Source organism: Microtus pennsylvanicus, chromosome 6, assembly GCF_037038515.1.
Source record: "Microtus pennsylvanicus isolate mMicPen1 chromosome 6, mMicPen1.hap1, whole genome shotgun sequence".
Lineage (NCBI taxonomy): Eukaryota > Metazoa > Chordata > Mammalia > Rodentia > Cricetidae > Microtus > Microtus pennsylvanicus.
The window spans coordinates 108921075-108939375 of NC_134584.1; the positions used below are offsets into that span (position 1 = coordinate 108921075).

General features: G+C 45.5%; 1 protein-coding gene across 1 annotated transcript in view; it reads right to left on the reverse strand.

The window, feature by feature from the left end:
* Hydin (HYDIN axonemal central pair apparatus protein) overlaps window positions 1–18301 on the reverse strand; it is a 294282-nt gene that overhangs the window by 105831 nt on the left and 170150 nt on the right. Inside the window, exons 25-34 of the mRNA XM_075977335.1 lie at window positions 15339–15449; window positions 14902–15111; window positions 13889–14026; window positions 7266–7443; window positions 5215–5342; window positions 3068–3198; window positions 2501–2637; window positions 2185–2312; window positions 1731–1922; window positions 1276–1425 (exon numbers count right to left, since the gene is read on the reverse strand). Of these exons, the coding sequence (XP_075833450.1) occupies window positions 1276–1425; window positions 1731–1922; window positions 2185–2312; window positions 2501–2637; window positions 3068–3198; window positions 5215–5342; window positions 7266–7443; window positions 13889–14026; window positions 14902–15111; window positions 15339–15449 (1503 nt within the window). The remainder of the gene's footprint in view (window positions 1–1275; window positions 1426–1730; window positions 1923–2184; window positions 2313–2500; window positions 2638–3067; window positions 3199–5214; window positions 5343–7265; window positions 7444–13888; window positions 14027–14901; window positions 15112–15338; window positions 15450–18301) is intronic.

The window sequence follows — 18301 nt, forward strand, 5'->3', positions numbered from 1 at the left end:
AGAAGCTTCAGCATCAGCAGCATTATGGGTAGACTCACACAAGCTTCAGTTTAGAATGAAATATGAGGTTATTTACTTTTCTACTTTCCCATTGCAGATTCTGAAGCATTTCTTCAAAGCTATTACCAGGAATATGGGAGTTAGCCATATATTGTATAAAATTTACATAGATTTTTCTTATGAAAGAATAGAATATATGAGGCATGGTGGTGCATGCCTGCAACTCCAGTACTTGTGAGGCCAAGGATCGGGAGTTCAAGGCTATCTTAGTGCTACTAGTGAGGTCCAGGCCATCCTGGGCTGCATAAAACCCTGTCTTTGAAACCAAAATCAAAAGGAAAACATCACTCAGATGTTTTTAGCTTTGAATAAAAATGGTCATGGTGAGACGTCTTGAGATCCTTTCCAGTTCTTGGGTTTTATTATTCTTGCCATGCACTCCATTAGGAGCAACTTTGAACTCATGGCAATTACATAAGAGACATTTATTAGGCCGTGGGAGGCTTTCTGCCAGGAAGTACTGACTACCGTGGTGATGGCTGGTAGAAGTTAATAGTTCCTGCATCACTGATGATACACAGGGGAGCGTGCTGTGTGCTCCATTCAGTGTTGCTAATCTTCAGAATGACCCTACGAGCCCTGGCTGCGACTCTATGCTAGCTTATCAGAAATCCCAGTGTCCAGATGCTTTCAAATTCTGATCAGTAAGAAGGTAAGCACAGTGCATCTGGGCTCTGCTACCCCGTGTCCTAAGTGGAGTCTCGGCAAGGACTCCTGTAATGAAACACATTAATATTTTGGCAGTCGCAATGTTTGAAAACTAAGAAGGATAAAGAAAGGCAAAAACAGTCATGTCAGATCAAATGAGGTTTTTCTATTGAGTAGGTTTTAATATGAAACTTATGAAATTGCAACCCCCACGTTTTGAGCTTATTGGATTTCTGAATTGCAATAAGGGAGGTTTGATATGGAAATATTATTGCTTTTTATGTTACCTATGAACAAGCCGAGACTTAGTCAGACAAGTGATTTGTTCCAAGATACACAGCCTGTAAAAACAGAGGCAGAATGCCACTGATACCATGCCGCAGTGAAAGCTGGCATATCTCTCAGGGCTGCTGGGCCCAGCCCACCAGGCTGGCTACCCAGGAAGTAGGTGACCTTGAAGAGCATGCCATATGCAGAAAGGTATGAGTCTCAGGCAACCCTGGGCTCTGACCTCAAAGCGACCCAGAAGGAAGATCTCTACAGAGGCTCATATGTTTTCAAGCTCACCTCTTCTTTGGGCATGAATTTCACTTGCACATTGGCCCTCTCGCCAGGGTCCAAGACTCCAGAAGTGGGTTGGATCTCAAAGATCCGAGTCTTTGGAATCATCTCCGCCTGTAGTTTCCGTCTCAAATACTTTGGCATGTGCTTATCCAGCTGGGTTATAAGCGTTAGACAGTTAGATCATTCTTGTAGCAAACAGTTCTAGCCTACTCAGCACTCACAGAAGCTACATTTCCTGAGCGCTTCCCAGGCACCAGGGGATATGTGCCAGAGGCAGAAGGGTGGTATGACATTACACCCAACGACAAGGCCTGGGGACATCTTCCAGTACCAGGTTTAGGGACTGGGCAATGGCTAACACCGAGAGGCTTCCACAGGAAGTTAAAATGATAGGAGGAAAGGCCCAGAACCCCAGCTCTGGATACAGCAGAGGTGGAGAGAAGGGAAACCCAGTTTACCTTGTTAGTAGCCTGCGGGGTGTGGACAAACCAATCGCAAGGAACTTGAAGAGTGTTGGAAAGCTGAATGGTTTCCACCATGCACTGTCCACACTGGATTGTAGAAAATTCTACTTTGTTGCAAGACAGGCTCATACTTGGAATGGTCACAGTGGCTTGGAGGCAGAGGTGAATCGTTGGCCCTCCAGACACCTGGAAAGGGACAGAAAATTGTGGTTACCATGTGGCTTGGAGTTAGGAACAGCAGCAGCAGCAGCAGCAGCAGCAGCAGCAGCAGCAGCAGCAGCAGCAGCAGCGACACAATGTCTCAGGCTGGAGATATAGCTCAGTGGTAGATATCTTGCCTAGGATGCTCAGAACCCAACTTTTGATCCCCAGGACTGCATAATCTTGGGTTTCTCAACAGGCGTGGCTGGGACCTGGAAGGTCATGTAGGCCCTGCGGTGCACCATACCTTGATGGGGAGAATGACTTCTTTGTTCCCCACAGGAATATTAGCCCCTTGTGGGTCGCATCTCACTTCAAATGTTTCTGTCTCGCAGTAGGGCAGATTCTTTACACGGTCTAGCTCAGTGCTGAAGCCTAGATGGTGATGGAGGAAATTATTTTTCATGAGCAAAGAAAGCAGCGCAGAGAAGCTGCTCTCCGTAGCAGGCCCTCTGGGACAGGCTGTCCAAACTATCACAGAATAGCCCAGAAACTCCTTCTGCTGAATGAACAGCAGGAACGCTGTTCTAGAAGGATGGGGCAAGCAGGCGGGCTCCTGGTACCTGTATCGTGAAGGACATGCTTTTCTGCATGGAAAGACACTGGAAAGTGACTGGTGTTGGTGATCTTGATGATGTGGGTTCGGACGTCACCAAGCACAATGTAGCCAAAGTCCAGGATGTACTCAGGTAGCTGGACTCTGAAACAGGTACGGGGCTGTCCTTACTAGTCACTTTCAAGCCTGGGAGGCCACTTTTCCCAAAAGGAGAGAGTGAGTTCTCTCCTTGTGAAGCTTTGTTTTCCAGAGTGGAGAATAGCTAAGGGCCACTAGCAGAGAGATTAGAAACTCCATGCATCCTTCAGACGTCCACGCGTGTGCCTGGCCATTATCTGGCGACATGTTCAGTGTGGGTCCTCATGAGCCTGAAACGGGGGCCTGTCTATTGGATTTGACATTCTGGCTTTAAGATCCAGAATTGCCTGGTTGGCTTGATGCTAGGGATGGCAGCTAACACAAGGTGCATGGCTTTCAGTCCTAGGAGATCAATTAGCTTCTCAGGAGACAAGAAACACGGTTTGCCTCACCACACTCGGAAACAAAGGTAACCCAAACACAAAAGGGCCCTCACCTGGCTATTTTGCGGCGACTCCGATTGCTGAAGTAGGTGTCTGTGGTATTGGAGGAGATTGCCTTTTGGTGTTCCAGGGCATAGTCTTGGACTATAAGTCGCTCTACTTCCATCTGGAGATGAGCACTTACCTGGGGCAAGAGCAAGAGCAATTCAGAAGGTCGCTCTAGAATACGTAGTCTCTTTATTCGTTGTAGGCAAGAATTTTTCCCACAAAGGGAAAACTGCTGATTTTATCCCTCCCATGTTCCAAATGGGTAGTAAATAAAGATTAGCTTCACAATGAATAAATTCTCATGCACTCACAAACGAGGAAAGGTCTTTAAAAAAACCAATTATTTTAAGATTTGTTTATGTATATGAGTGTTTTGCCTACATATATTCATGTGTACCACATGTATGCCTGGTGTTCACGTAGTTCAGAAGAAAGCATCAGATCCCCTGGAACCGGAGATGGTTGGAAGCTGAACTTGGATCCTCTGGAAGAGCAACAAGTGCACTTACCTGCTGAGCCATCTCTCTACCCCCAAACAGTAGAGTTTAAAAAAATGGGCTGGCCAGGTGGCTCAGCAGGTACAGAGGCATTCGCTTGAGTATGATGACCTGAGGTGGAAGGAAGAACTAACTCCTAAAAGCTGTCCTCTGACTGTCTCACCTGTCTGTGGCACGCACCCAGACCCCTGGCAATTAAATATATAATAAATATTTTTAAAAATAAAAATGTCTTGGCAAAATTCCTCAAGTGCCACAGAACTACTGTGTGTTTTCTCTGCGTGGCTTCAGCTTCAATGGGCATTTTTATATTCCTATGCAAGGACCCTCTGCCCTCCGTTTCTTTTTAAAGTTTTACTTATATGAAGATGTGTATCCGTGGTTGTGTGCTCATGAGCCCAGAGGTCCACAGCGGCCAGAGGCCTTGGCTCCCCTGGAATTAGAGTTACAGGTAGAGGGTTTCACATTTGGAACCCAGTGTTTAATGCAAACTCACAAGAGTTCTAGATGCTGAGAATAACGGTTGTGAGTGCTCCGCTGTGGCTGGGACAGCAATGTCACATCCCCTCACAAAGGCCCAGGGGACATCTTGGAGGAGGGGGTTGAAAGAATGTAAGATCCAGAGGATGGGGAGGAGAGCTGTTACACACATGAACTCACAAGACCGCCATGAGACCAAGTCAGTTAAAAATTCCAGCATGGAGTGGGGAGGGGTTCCCAAAGCCCCACCCCTCGCCGAGAAGCTAGTGGTAATTGGTGGCTGCTATTGGAGGGAGACTTTGCTTGGGGAGGGGTAGACGTTAGTAGGATGATCATACCCCAGTAGACCATCTCATACATGTAAGCAGCTCTAATTGGACTTGGTTAAAAAAAGGGCAAGAAATAGAGAGGGAGATGAGAGATCCGTTGGGGTGTTTCAACAGATGGTATATGGGGGAGCTGAAGGAGGGAGCGGGGAGATGCATATGTGACTCAGATACAGGGTAAATGTGTATGAAGTTTTCAAAAAACAAAAAGAAAGCAATTTTATGCTCAATAATGGACCATTTCGGCTCATTTCCCCCCCTACTCTTCCTACCCAAACTTGTTTTTCCTTCTGAGTCCCCTCTCCTGACACTCCCTCTCTATGACGCATCCAAGAGAAACATCATCCCTACTTCAGTTCACACCCAATCGGTTCTGAGTGCTTGACCACTCTAGCTCTGAAACATTCCTCTCCCCACTCAATTCTCTCTTCCCTGACTGCCATCAGCACCGTCTGCACCCCTACCCCTTCTCACCTAGAAGCATCCCAACAGCTTTAAAAGCCCCTAGCCCCGCGTATCTGCTCTTACCCCATTAAGCCCTGTCCCCATAGCCCAGGACACAGCTACAGGGATCTTTCAGAGATGCAAGCTCAATTAACCACAGCACTTCTGGTTAAAAACATTTCAGCGGTTCCTTCTTACCCACAGGGAAAGTCCAAAGCTCTTACCGGTTCTCCAGACAGCTGCTCACCTTGTTGGGCTCGGCTTGCCTTCTTCCCATGCGCCGCATTTGCCTTGACTGTATGTCTTTCCACTCTGTTTCTGGGATGTCCCACGTCATCGCCCCACCCCAATTTGCATGCGCTCTCTTCCTCACAGACATTCTGTGCAGGGCGGAGCTGCTCTCACCTCTGTATTCTCCTCCTCAGTGTTGTCCTCAGAGATCATCTCATATTGATTGACAGACTCATATTTATTATACTCTTTCTCCATGTTCTTCTTCGCTTGTTCCAGGAAGCGTTCATACTTTTCATTACCTGTAGAGGGCGGAGGGGAGAGAATCAGCATAGTCAGAGATGCGCTCAGCCTCAAACCTAGCCTCACAGCTCAGGGGGAGCTGGGAAGGAAAGGGAACATTTTGACACTTCACCTGCCATATTTTCTCTACTTTGGAGGGACAGGTAATTTGTGAGTGAGCTGGATTTGTATCTGAGACCTCACTGAGTTTAATGACATGGCTCATAAAAACTACAAACTGGCCCTCAAAACTGTGAGAGACCAACAGGCTCACCTGGAACGTTGCTCAGTTCTTACATTAAACCCTCTAGCCCTGGAGTCCCTTCCAATGCTGGACAAGCTGAGACGACTGGTCACTCAGGGGCTTTTGACACCCTAAGTCCCTCCCAGTTAACACAAAGGATATGTTGGGGTCAAGTTTCTTTAAATCTAAGAGAGCCACAACACCCTCACTGAAGGAGGGAGACAATTAGCACAGGGATTGCGGACACCTGGATTCACTGAAAGTCACTGCAAACTCAAAACACTGCACAGGTCAAAGTGGGCGAAGAAATGAAAAAGCCGATTGTGAAACTCTGGGGGACGATGAGACTGCAGTGGACACCGGGGCTTAAGCCCAAACGATGGGTGTGCAGATCTGGGTAACTGAAAAACCTTCCTGATAACCGCACCCTCTGTGTTATGGTGCTAACGGGGAACCTGATTTTCAACTGTGAGGCAATGGTCTCCTGTGTCTGCAGGGTCCGGATCTACACATTCGAATACTTATGGCCAACACTGTTTGGACAAACAGCGCATCTGTAGTGACATTGGATAGGCTTTGTCTCATTATTATCTCCTGGCAATTGAGCAAGTCACCGTTAGACATTTCTACTGTATTAGGCCAGTGAGAGTCTACAGGTGGGTTGAAGTACATGGGCGGATGTGTGTAGGAACCATGCAAACACCATACCATTTTATGTGTGTGACTTGTGCATGTGTAATTTTGCCCCTGAAGCTAGTTCTGGCTGGATCCTGAGGACTGAGGGTGTGTGTGGAGCTGGTTACCTCTCTCTGGTTGAAGCTATAATATTGGAGTGTAGTGTGGTCTTAGCTTTACTAACATTTATGCTATATGAAATATAATACAACATAATATGAAAACATGTTTTCAGGGAGCTGATAATTATAATTTATTAGATGATCTGGAGCCAGTGAGTTTGTGACTTAGAGAAGGCAGAGGAAGGCTGGGAAATGGGCTTCAGTCTGAAGCACTGTAGAGAAAGTGGACCCAAGGGAGGCAAAGAAGGAAGCCATGAAGAACAAGCAGGTTCTCTTGACTTTTGGTCCTGTCTTGGGTCAGGAAGAGCAGACTAAAAGAGCATCTCAGCCAAGTATTAGGACCTACCAAGGCAGGAGTACCAGCCTGGCACAGGAAGCTGGCTCTGGGGACCACATGGGGCCAGAAAAAGCACGAAGGCAAATAGCAAATAGTATGTAACTTCAGTGTCTAAGCGGGGCCCCTGCGTGAAGGTCTACAGTGTGTGGCTGCTTCCTGTGATGGTTCTGTTCTGGGAGTTCTACTACACCCGTCAGTACCCAGACTCCAGCTCTGTCACCAAGATACAAAGCATGCTATTGGGACAGGAGACTGGGAGAGAAGTTTTGGCTGGAAGGGACACACACTGGTCCCAACCTCTCCCTTTGATAGGGAGTTTAATGATGGCAAAACGGACCTGGAGTCTTAGTTTGCAATGGTCACAGCTTGAGTCGAATTTACTTCTTGTCCTCAACCCCTGGCAACTGAGGCACAACACAGAAGAGTACTAGAGAAGGTTTTGCAAGCAAATAAAACGACCAAACAAAGTGAGTAGCCGCGAGCCTTCAAAGATGCAGACAAAGGCAAAGAGAACACTGGTCGCTTTTGTCATCTGGGGGTACGCTACTGCAGTGGGTGACAGTACCTCGGAGGTTCCTGTGCAGATCAAGGCTGATCCGGGGAAAGATGCCCTCTCCGTACAGAGTGATATTTTCTGGGTCCAGGTGGGCGATCTGTATCTGGAAGCTTCTTTGGAAGACCTCAGGTATTCCAGGCAAGTAGTAAACTTTCAGCACCTGCTCCTTATTTGAGCGGATAAAACCCTACATGGCAGAGAGATCAGAGAGAGCTGGACAGTGTGCAACGGACTTACGCTCCCTGTGGATGGCTAGAAACACTACCCTCAGATCAGTTCCCAAGGAGCTGTAGGAAAAATGACAAGAAAATACAGGGAAGTAGGCAGCAGAGGAACAGGCACTGCCCAAAAGAGGAACACAGGGAACATTTTAACAGAGTGTTAAAACAGAAACATTTTAATGGGTTGTTCCTTTCTTAATGTCTGGGTTTTGAGCTTTGTGTATTGTGTACACTGGTCCTCTGTGGGACGAGTCAGTAGCAGTGATGTTTTCCCACTCTGTGGGCTGACTGTTCAATTACTTCACATTTTCTCGGTACAGAAGCTTCTAACTTCCATAAAACACCTTTGTCCATTGATGATCTTATTCCCTGTGCTTCTGGAGTCTTATTCAGAAAGCTCTCATCTGTGCTCACCTAGAGGTTGAAATATGCTTTTTTTCCCCTTTAGCAGTTTCGCTGTACCAGGCTGGTCTTGAACTCACAGAGCTCCACCTGCCTCTGCCTCCCAGTGCTGGGATTAAAAGTGCGCAGCACTGCCACACCCTACCAGACTGGCAATTAGATCCTGAGGTCTTTGCTCCGTTAGATGTTGGATTTGGGAAGGGAGAGAGATGGGGACCTAGTTTCACTTCCACCCAGGGAAACCCAGATTTCCCAGAACCAGCTGTTGAAGACAGCATCTGTCCTCTGATGTGTATTTTTGGCATTTCTACAACAACAACAACAACAACAACAACAACATCAGATAACTGGATGTGTGTGGTTTTATACTGTTTTATTTATTTATTTTTTGGTGCCAGTGCCCGGTTGCTTTTATCCCCTTGATTCTGCGGTGTAACTGGAAAGCAAGTGTGGTGGTATTACCTGCAGGATTCTTTTTGTTCCAGATTCAGACAGTGGAAGTCCTCACTTTTGTCAGCCATGAGGGAAATGCAAAGGAAGGAGACACTAAATTTGTCTTTTTAAAACACAAAGCTGGTAGAATGTATCAAGTTGGGTGAGAACGCGCACCACAGGCGATGCTTATGTGCCTCTCGTGGGACTTTGAGAGCAGTAAGCACACAGGGAGGGAAACGCTGTAGGCGTCGGCACAGCAGTGTAGGAATGGAATCCCAGCACTCAGTGGACGCAGGAGGATTTTGTTTGAGGCCAGCCTGGGCTGCCTACAGAGACCTTGTCTGAAGACTAAACCCAACACAAAGAAACAGAACAAAACATTTCATGTCATCACGTAAAGAAGACCATACCCTGCCGCGGATCATGGCACAAGGGACACTTGAGTTCTGAGGCGGAGGATGCTGCTTGAGAAAGTTTCAGAAAAACCTCATCAAGAGATTTGGCTACCAGCGTGTGGCTTCTGCTTTTGCTTTTAGGAGCAATTGTGCATAATGGGGAGTTTTCTGCTAATGCGGCCCCCGGGGAAATGGATTCACGTTCCTGGGATAAAACTCTGAAGACGGGGTCAAGGCCTGAAAGGTGAGTCACAGAAGGAAGGGTCTGCCTTTTGCCCCAAGGACTGTGGGATCAATAGGGTGGATTCTAAGAAATATCTTGCTCATTTCTGGACACCAGACGTCATAGGTATACCTACTGTCCAATACTGGAGCAAATATAGAGGAAATAAGAACAATGTGGGCTGATGAAAAAAGAATGAGACCAGAACCTTCCTTCCTGGGAGCCTATGCAAAGAACAGGCTCCTCCTATAAAACTGAGGAACAGAAAAATGCTATAATCAGCTAATAAAATGCTTATTATATTTAGTAAATCTTGCATTTTAGAAAACATTAAACGATGCTACACATAACACAGGTAAGGTAAAAACAATTTCAGACTGTCTAACATAATGTAACCGCATGAGCTGCCAGTCTGGACACAGGCTGGAAAAACAGAAGGTCTATGCCTTGCAGACCCTGAGAAATTTGTCACTTCCTGATGTGACAGAGCTGTCTGAGATGTTGTTTCAGGTAAGACTGTCTGTTGTATACTTTGCTTTTCTACCCTGGACATTTAACCGAGAAGTAAAAAAGAGATCCGGGGCCCTGATGCTTGCAAATGACTTATGCAGTCAACATGCTATATAAATAAAGTCTCTTTGATTAAGAGAAAGCTGCTGAACCCTCAGATGTGCGCTTGTCCATTTCTTCCCCTGCCAACTCCACACCTCCTCTTTGGGACCCGAACCCCGCTGAAGCTGGACTTTGGCAATATACCTAGCAATTTCATTTTTTTTTTTTTTTTTTGGTTTTTCGAGACAGGGTTTCTCTGTAGCTTTGGAGCCTGTCCTGGAACTCGCTCTGTAGACCAGGTTGGTCTCGAACTCACAGAGATCCACCTGCCTCTGCCTCCCGAGTGCTGGGATTAAAGGCGTGCGCCACCATCGCCCGGCTAGCAATTTCATTTTTGGCAGAAGTCCCTAGGAAAACATCTGTTTACCTTTGGGTCAGGAGACATGTATGGGGAAATTCATGGTAGGATTGTTTCTAATGAGAAACTTCTGGCTAACTCACCTTCTATAATTAAATGTGGTTTCAATGGAAGACGGGAAATTTCAATATGACTAGGAAAGGAATACTATTCTGCAATGAAAATAAGTGAACTATAGCTATGATGCGACAATATGGGTAATTCTTAAAAATCATAAAGCTTGGCAAAAAAGGCAAGTTGTCATGGATTACATCTAATTGTACCACTTAAATCATTTTATTTTATGTACACGATGGTTCTGTGGACCATATGGATGTCTGGTGCCTGCGGAGGTCAGAAGAGATTATTAGATTCCTTGGAATAGAGTTACAGACAGTTGTAGATGCTGGCCCTTGAAATTAGATCCCCCGAAAGAGCAGTCAATGCTCTTAACCACTGCGCCGTCTACCGAGCCACAACTATGCCAGTTTTAAATAAAGCTTGCGAAAAAAGCAAAGTTCTTTTGGAACCTCAACTGGGAAAGTAATACTGGCCAAATTCTAGTTAAGGAAGTATCTATGATTGAGTATGATTTGTATCTTCATTGTTTTTGAATTCTTTCTGAGTGTGTGTGTGTGTGTGTGTGTGTGTGTGCAAGGAGGAGGACAACCTTGGGTGCCATTCCTCAGAGCGTGATGTTGGCTTTTGATGTAGAGTCTTTCATTTGCATGGAATTCATCATAGCTAAGATGGCTGCCAGGGAGCCCGTCTCTACTTCCCCAGAGCTGGGATCACAGCTGTGCCCCACCATGCCTGCCCCCCTTGCCCACTTTTTAATATCTTAGGAGTAATACATATTCTTTGAAGAAAAACTATTGAATGAGGGTAAGAAAAAATAAGCCACAACATAAATAATCATAAAACAATGACATATTGACTATTAACATGTTGACATATGCTGAGCTATAATTTATTTAATGCACATGTGCTGGGGATACACTAACCTTAGCAAAGTCAATAAACTTATCTCACATCCCCAAACTGAGAGTGACGCTTGCCTGTCACCATTCCTGCGAGAAGCCATTGCTCTTTCTCTCCACTCTCAGGCTTCCTTATATGCTATGTTTTTGATGCTCACTCCTGAATTTCACAAGACCCTCACCCTCATGAATCACGGTGTGAGGTTACACACATGTGGTGTGTGTGTGTGCACTGCACAGTCCAGCTGCAAAGGGTGCCATGCTTGTGTTGGTAGGGTTTATCTTCAAACCATCTTGCTCCCTTCTCCTCACTCCTCCCCTGGGCAGTCCACACAATTCTTCATTTCCCCGCAGAGCCATTTTTCCTGTGCTCACTGTTCTGGGAGGAGGGCAGTCTTAGCTTCTCTCTCCAAAGCTTAGCAATGCATTTTCCCAATAAGAACGGTTCTCATGTAGTACTTCTGGGCAGACGTCTCTCCGTTGCTATACACTGAATATGCATGGGCAATTATGCATTCTGCAAATATTTGTTTGCATGCTAAGAACTTGGCTTCATAATAGGACAGTTGGCATATTGCAAAGGGAAAACACACAGAGAAAATCCCATTCAGAGAGAAAGAGAAGCCCTAGGTAAAAAGGGGTTGTCACAGCAGCTTCAAGGCTCTGGACCCCAGAAAGGCCTCTTGCAAGGTTGACCCTTGATTGGCATCTGGGAGCCAAAGTTCTAGAAGGTTCTTGCCATTCTTTACCTTGCCGCATCTGTGCAAATAGTACAGTTTATGTCACCTCCTTGCTTGATTTCTGAGGGAATTTTGCTATGTGACAGGCAGAAGCCCCCAGGTGACAAGCATCTCCAGTGAGTCCCTGGCAGCTCTCAAGCCGTCGCCACAGTTTATTACTGGGGGACTGTGATGATTAAGCTTTGTTGTCAACGTGACTGGCTTTAGGATCACCATGGAAACATCCATCTGTGTGTCTGTGAAGGTGTTTTCAGAATGGCTTAACTGAGGTTAGACACACCCGGAATGTGGGTGGCGCTGTCCCATGGGCTGGGGTCCGGGAGAGAATAAACATGAGGAAGCAAGCTTAACAAGTGGCATCCACCTCTCCTGATGCTTCCTGAGTGTGGACACTGTCGCCAGCACTTGGGCTCCTGCTGCAATGCGGACAGTCTGCGGGCCCCACATGGTGATGGACGATACTCCTTCTCAAATAAGCCCTTCCTTCCTTCCTCTGCCCTTCCTTCCTCCCACTAGCCCTCTTTTTCTTCTCCCCTCCCAATTCATTGCATTTTTTTTGGCCTGGTATTTTGTCACAGAAATGAACAGAATAGCTAAGGCAGGGATTTAGTATCCCGTGGGCATCCTCTCAGGTGTGCCTCGCTTTTGACTTTTTGTCTTTGGGCTTCATTCCTTTGCTGATTTCGCTTTGTGCCCTTCTGCTATAATAAATCATAGTTGTGAGAATGACTTATTGCTGAGTCCAAGGAATCTTCCTGGAGAAGAAGGCACATGTGGCATTTGAACAAGTCTGGCCAGCCTCTCAGAAAGCAATCAGTTGGCAAATTATCCCAGAAGACAGAAAGGAAAGAAATGCTCACTTCTTATACCCAAGCTGGCCAGAGCACAAAGAAGGAGTTTATGGACCAATTGTCACTTGATAACAAAGGTGTGACAACAAGTGCTCTTAACCACTGAGCCATCTCTCCAGCCTGATTTCTTCCTGTTTAAAACTGTCATCTTCCAAAAACTTATGAGGTGAGGCTAATGGATATATATAAACAGACTTGCCTTTTCCACTGTTCTTTAGTAAACAAAGGTCAGCCTTAGACTTGTGAAGTTAGGAAAAGGAATCACAGATGCCAATTCAGAAGAGCAGTTAAGGCTTATCAGGAGAAGAATGAAGGGAGTTGATTTAGCAGCTCCTAACCGGGGTTTGAAAGCCACAGCCATGACAATAGCATGGAGTTAACCTATGGGCACACAGGTCAAAGGCCACAGGGGCTGGCGATGGATGTGGGTATGAACGACATGTCAGGGAGAACAGCATTCCTCGTCTCTGGATGATAAGATGGCACAGCGGCTAAGAGCACTTTGCTGTTGGAGGACCCGAGTCAGGTGCCTCCTAACCGCCAGTGACTCCAGTTTGAGGGATCTGACGTCCCTCTCTGGCCTCCTTGGGCACTCACCCACATAAATAAAAATAAAGCCCCCAAAAGACTATGAATAACTATAAATTAATAATATAGTTTTTTAAAAAATATTTTCTAGTGTTTTATAAAAATCATGTGTCATCTTCAGGAGGAGAAAAATTCAACAAAAGGTTTTAGAAACTGTGAGATCAATACAGTATCATCAGGAGCCACTTCCCCTTGCTTCAAAAGCCACAGTGACTCTTTCAAGGCTGTGGGTGTCTTCATACATGCAGAGGAAAAGTTGCTTTGGTACAGCTTGTATGGGGGAAGCCCCCAGGAACTGCAAGGACATTTGATCCTGGTGGGAAACACTCTCCCCACCATTGAAATAGTATCTCATCATACAGGGTGACCTTAAATGTAAGGGTCTCCTTCCTATGCCTACAGAGTGCTGGGATTTGAAAGGTGTACCACATCCAACTAAAATCAATGATTATCATGGGGAAAATCCATAGGTTGTATCTAATCGGTTCATCATGCATCCATGGTACCTGGAAATGGGTAATGTAGGACTTGATAAATGTTTCTTTAATGAAGAATGTCCCTAAGTCTATCTTTCTATCAGTCTATCCATCAATCCGTCTATGTCAATTGGTTCATATAACCAATGTTGGCCTCAAACTTGCTAAGTAGTCAAGACTGGCCTCCATCAAACAACTGGTCCTCCTGCTTCGCCCTCCTGAATGCTGGGATTACACATGTGCACCATCATAGTTGACTCCAAATTCTCATTTCTAACTAAAAAAAGCCACACCTGCCGTACTGGCAGTAGTGCTCCCCCAGCCTGGGTGTGGCTTGTCTCTCTGGTGTGAGCCCTCTCGGTTCAGACTCACCGACAGAGGCAAGATAAGTGGTACTCCAGGGAGAAGATTCTTTGGCGAAGATTGGTAGTTAGTCAGAACCTTGAACTCAAAGCCAACTTTCCCAATATTTTTCAGTGTGATTTCGCGCTCCGTGACATGGTCAAACAGCTGAAGAGAGAACAGGAAGAAGGGCTGTTACCTGTCTGGGGCTTCTGCTCTTGCCCTGACAAAGGGGATCAGCACATGTGCCCCACAGACACTCCGTAAGATACTGGTCAGTTGGTTGGCCCACCCTATTGTCTACCCTATCTATGGCCTGCGGGAGTGCATGACGGTCTGGCCCTGTGGAATGACATTTCCATAATTCGGGGCAACACAACAGCAGGATATCTGAGAGGAGCTTCGGTGAGGGTCCAGTGACGATGGTATGTCAGAGACCTTGAGCCAGACCAGTAACTCATTGCAACAAACATCTTGCAGGTGGGGCTGATTGGACAAAAGGGTAAACTGTGTGACACCCCACAGCTCCTGACGCCACTGGGATGTGTGTAATCCTGGCACTTGGGAGGCGGAGGTGGGAGGATCAGGAATTGAGGTCATCCCTTGGCTGCACAGTGAGTTTGAGGTAAGCCTGGTTGCATGAGACCCTGCCTCTAGAAATCAAACCCCAAAACATCGAAACAAAAATCTAGGCATGGCTCAGTGAAGTCCTGTAGTGTGATTAGTGTGACTGAGTGGGATGTAGGTGGGTGACTTGGAAATACTGGGTGCTGAATATATGTGGGGTGTGTGGGAGAGCGCAGCAAAGAGCCTCGGGCATTGTAAATGGAGGGGTGCGGGAAAATAGTGCTAACGAGAGAAAGAGAAGGACCACAGCAGCTTCTGGACGGAAAAACGAGCATCTTCTCATGTTTAACTTGAGGAGACAGTGAGAAACGCAAGGGAAAATGGTTGCAAACAGGGGGACTGGGGCAGGGGAGCTGATTACTGATGTGTGATGATTCAAGGGTAAGGGCTACAAGCCACGTGTAAGTCTGCAATACCTGTAGTCCGTAGTTAATGTCCTTGGTGTCAAAGGAGTAGCTGACCAGGGAGGCCTCTCCCTTCAGGACTATCTCATAGGTGGGCCCTCCTTCCACTTCACACAGAGCTTTGGCCTTTGCAATGATGTCACAGTGCCCATAGAAGGTAAATGATATCTGATGGCTGCTGTATGGCCGCAGAACTCCGTAGAGGGGCAAAATGTCAAACACCTGCAGAGAAAGTCACCCCACATGGGAACAGCGGTCATGGTGGCGGGTCTGCAGCAGATGAGTTAAATTTTGTCAGTGAGCGGACTCATTCTGGACTTTTAACTGAACTCTTGGACATGTATGAAGGTAACAGTGGAGACACTCTGGGCAGATGCTCGGTTCTAATACAGAGCAGGTGCTTAGACATATCAGTGCTGGGTAATCAGGGACCCCGGGAGACCACTTACTTCTTCTATCCCGATGGAAAGCATCTCCTCCTGCTCAAAGATCCACAGGGATTCTGGGTAGTCCGCCTGGCTCTGGCTTCTTTCTGTTTCTGCGGAGCTGTATTTTATTGCCTAGAAATGGAAAAGGGAGGAAAAGCTAGCAAGCATGTGCAGCTCGTCATCAGTGCACACCTCTCCATCCCTGTGAGAGAGAGGAAATAAAGCAGATATGATGTCAGGACTGGGACGTGGGGGATGGAGAGATGGCCCAGTGGCTAAGAGCAGGTACTGCTGTTCCAGAGGACCTCAGTTTGGGATCCCAGCACCTATCTTGAGTGGCTCAGAGGCACCTGTAACCCCAGTTCAAGAGATCTGGGTCTCTCTTCTGGCCACCATGGGCACTGCACGCATGTGTATATATACCCTCCCCAACACAAGTATATGTAAGTGAAAATACCATTCAAAAAACGGAACATTTTTTCCTATGACAATAATTGGACAATGCTCAAAATGTACATATATGTATGTACACAGCAGAGTTATTTTAACAGGGGAGCTCTGAAAGCAAGCTGTCTGCCCACCAGCGACAGCACGCTTTAAATAAAGCGTGCGCGGTACCTCTCTACCCACAGAGGACGACACAATGTGTATTTGTCGACCAGGAATGAGAGAAAAGGTGGATTCATTCATGTGAAATTGCATAGCCTCGTGTCAGTCACAGCCTGAAGGCAGGAATGGGTGAAGACTCATTCTGAGGTTTGCATATGCAAAGCAGTATCTGGGAGACGCCAAGCAGTTCGCTAGTAGTTTTCTTATGAATGAAGGGATTCAGAAGAGCTTTGCTTTGATTTTTCTGTACTGAATGAATTCTTGATGACAAGCATCTCTGAGGATGGAAATTAGTGAACATTCAGAAGACAAATGTGTGACATTATAAAGCAGGGAAAACTTTAAGGAAAGAAAAGACAATTAATAGGTTATATATAGTACATATGTATGTATGTATCTCTGTCCTGTGTTATATGTGTCTGTCTATATCCCATGTGACGGAATTGTCTTCAAGAGCATCACTTAGAATATTAAAAGTAGTTGTTACATATTCATGATACAAATTTAAAATATTAAAAAAGGTATATAGCTAAGAAAATAATACTTCCACCAATATTCCTTACTCTTTCTTCAGTTGTCTCTTAGGTAATCACTGGTTGGGTTTTGATAGGTTCCACCTGATTATTTTCTTCTTTTGACTAATTTTTAAAAATTTATTTAAAAATATTTTGATGTATTTATGCATGCATTTGAGAATGGGTAAGTGCAGAAGTGGAGTTGCCCATGGAGGGCAGAGATGATGCCAGATGCTGTGAAGTTGGAGTTACAGGTGGCTGTGGCCCTCCTGATGTGGGCACTGGGAATGCACTCTGGAAGAGAAGCAAATGCTCCTAACTGCCGAGCCACCTCTTCAGGCTTTATTTGACTAGAACTTATGGAAGATATACACTATGAACCAGTTCTAGGTTCTGGAGATAAAATGGTGACCAGAACAGGAAAAAGAAAACCTCTGCCTTCATGATGCTTGTACTTCTTAGATATTCTATACGTACACAAATACATCTATTTTGCCATTTCAGAAACATAGACTGCCAAGTCTCCTGGCTAGACTGCTTGACATATGCATGCATCCTCTCACTGAAGTGGGAAAGGATAATGGTTCCCACCAACAGAGACAATGTAAGAAATGTTTACAACTATGCAAAGTTTATTAAGTATTCAGTAAGTGCTAGTTGTTGGGGCTGGAGAGATGGCTCAGTGGGTGAAATAATGGCTGCTCTTGCAGGGATCTGGATTCTATTCCTAGCAACCACCTGACAGCACATAACCATCTGTCCAGTATCAGGGGATCTTATGCCCTCTACTGGTCTCTGTGGGCACTGCATGCACATGTGGCACATACACACATGCAGGCAAAAATCACATATGTAAAAAATTAAAAAAAATAACTATTAGTTTTTGTTTTTATATAGTTTTGCCTTGACTTAAATGGTTGAACACTATGCACACACTTTAGTGGTTGCCCGTTTTCACCTAGCACTTTTGTATTTAATACTTTCAAGTTTATAGTAGAGAATCTGTTGGTTTTTTATAATAGAATTACATTCCATTGCACTGCCTTGTGCAGATGCAATTTGGCTTATTCAGTTACTCTTCTGTTGGAAGAATTGTTCTTTCCAAAATGTTCTTGTCTTTTTAAAGAAAGCTGTGCTGTACAAGTCTAGTACCATCTGCATATAAACACAGGGGCATATCTGGAGAATAATTTAAAAGAGGAAAAATGTGTTTTAAATATTGAAACACCTTCCAAGTTACTTGTCATAGAGGTTTGCTCCACTGCCTGTACATATGAAAATCTCTGCTCATGTGTATTCTTTGCCATGACTGTGTCTTAGCAAAGTAATTCATTTTGCTTTCTTTTTCATTTTTTCCTGCTATTTCCAAGGTATAATAAAATATCTTTCTAGTGGAGAACTTGGTGTCTCCAATGGATTTCTTTGTCTGTTATTCTTGAGGGAGTATTGAAGGGTATGGATTCTAAATGTATGTATGTGGATTGTGTGCATGTTGTATATGGGAGTGTTTATGTACATGCATATGTTTATTGTGTTCACATGGGAGAGCAGGTGCCAGTACCTATGTGTGTACATGTATGTGGAGGCAAGATGTCAATGTTTACATCTTGATCATTCTCCACCTTATTTTATTGAGATAGGGTCTCTCACCGAATCTGTAGCTCACCACCAGTTCAGCTAGGCCTGTCTCCACACCCGTCACTCCAGTGCTGGGATCACCGATGTGTGGCGCAGAGACTGGCTTTTATCTGACTCGGGGCCTCATGCTTGTACAATAGGCACTTTAAGCACTGAGCTACTTCCCTGGCCTGCAGCTAGCTCTCAGCTCGCCTTTGCAGATTCTACAGTGCTCCTGAGAAA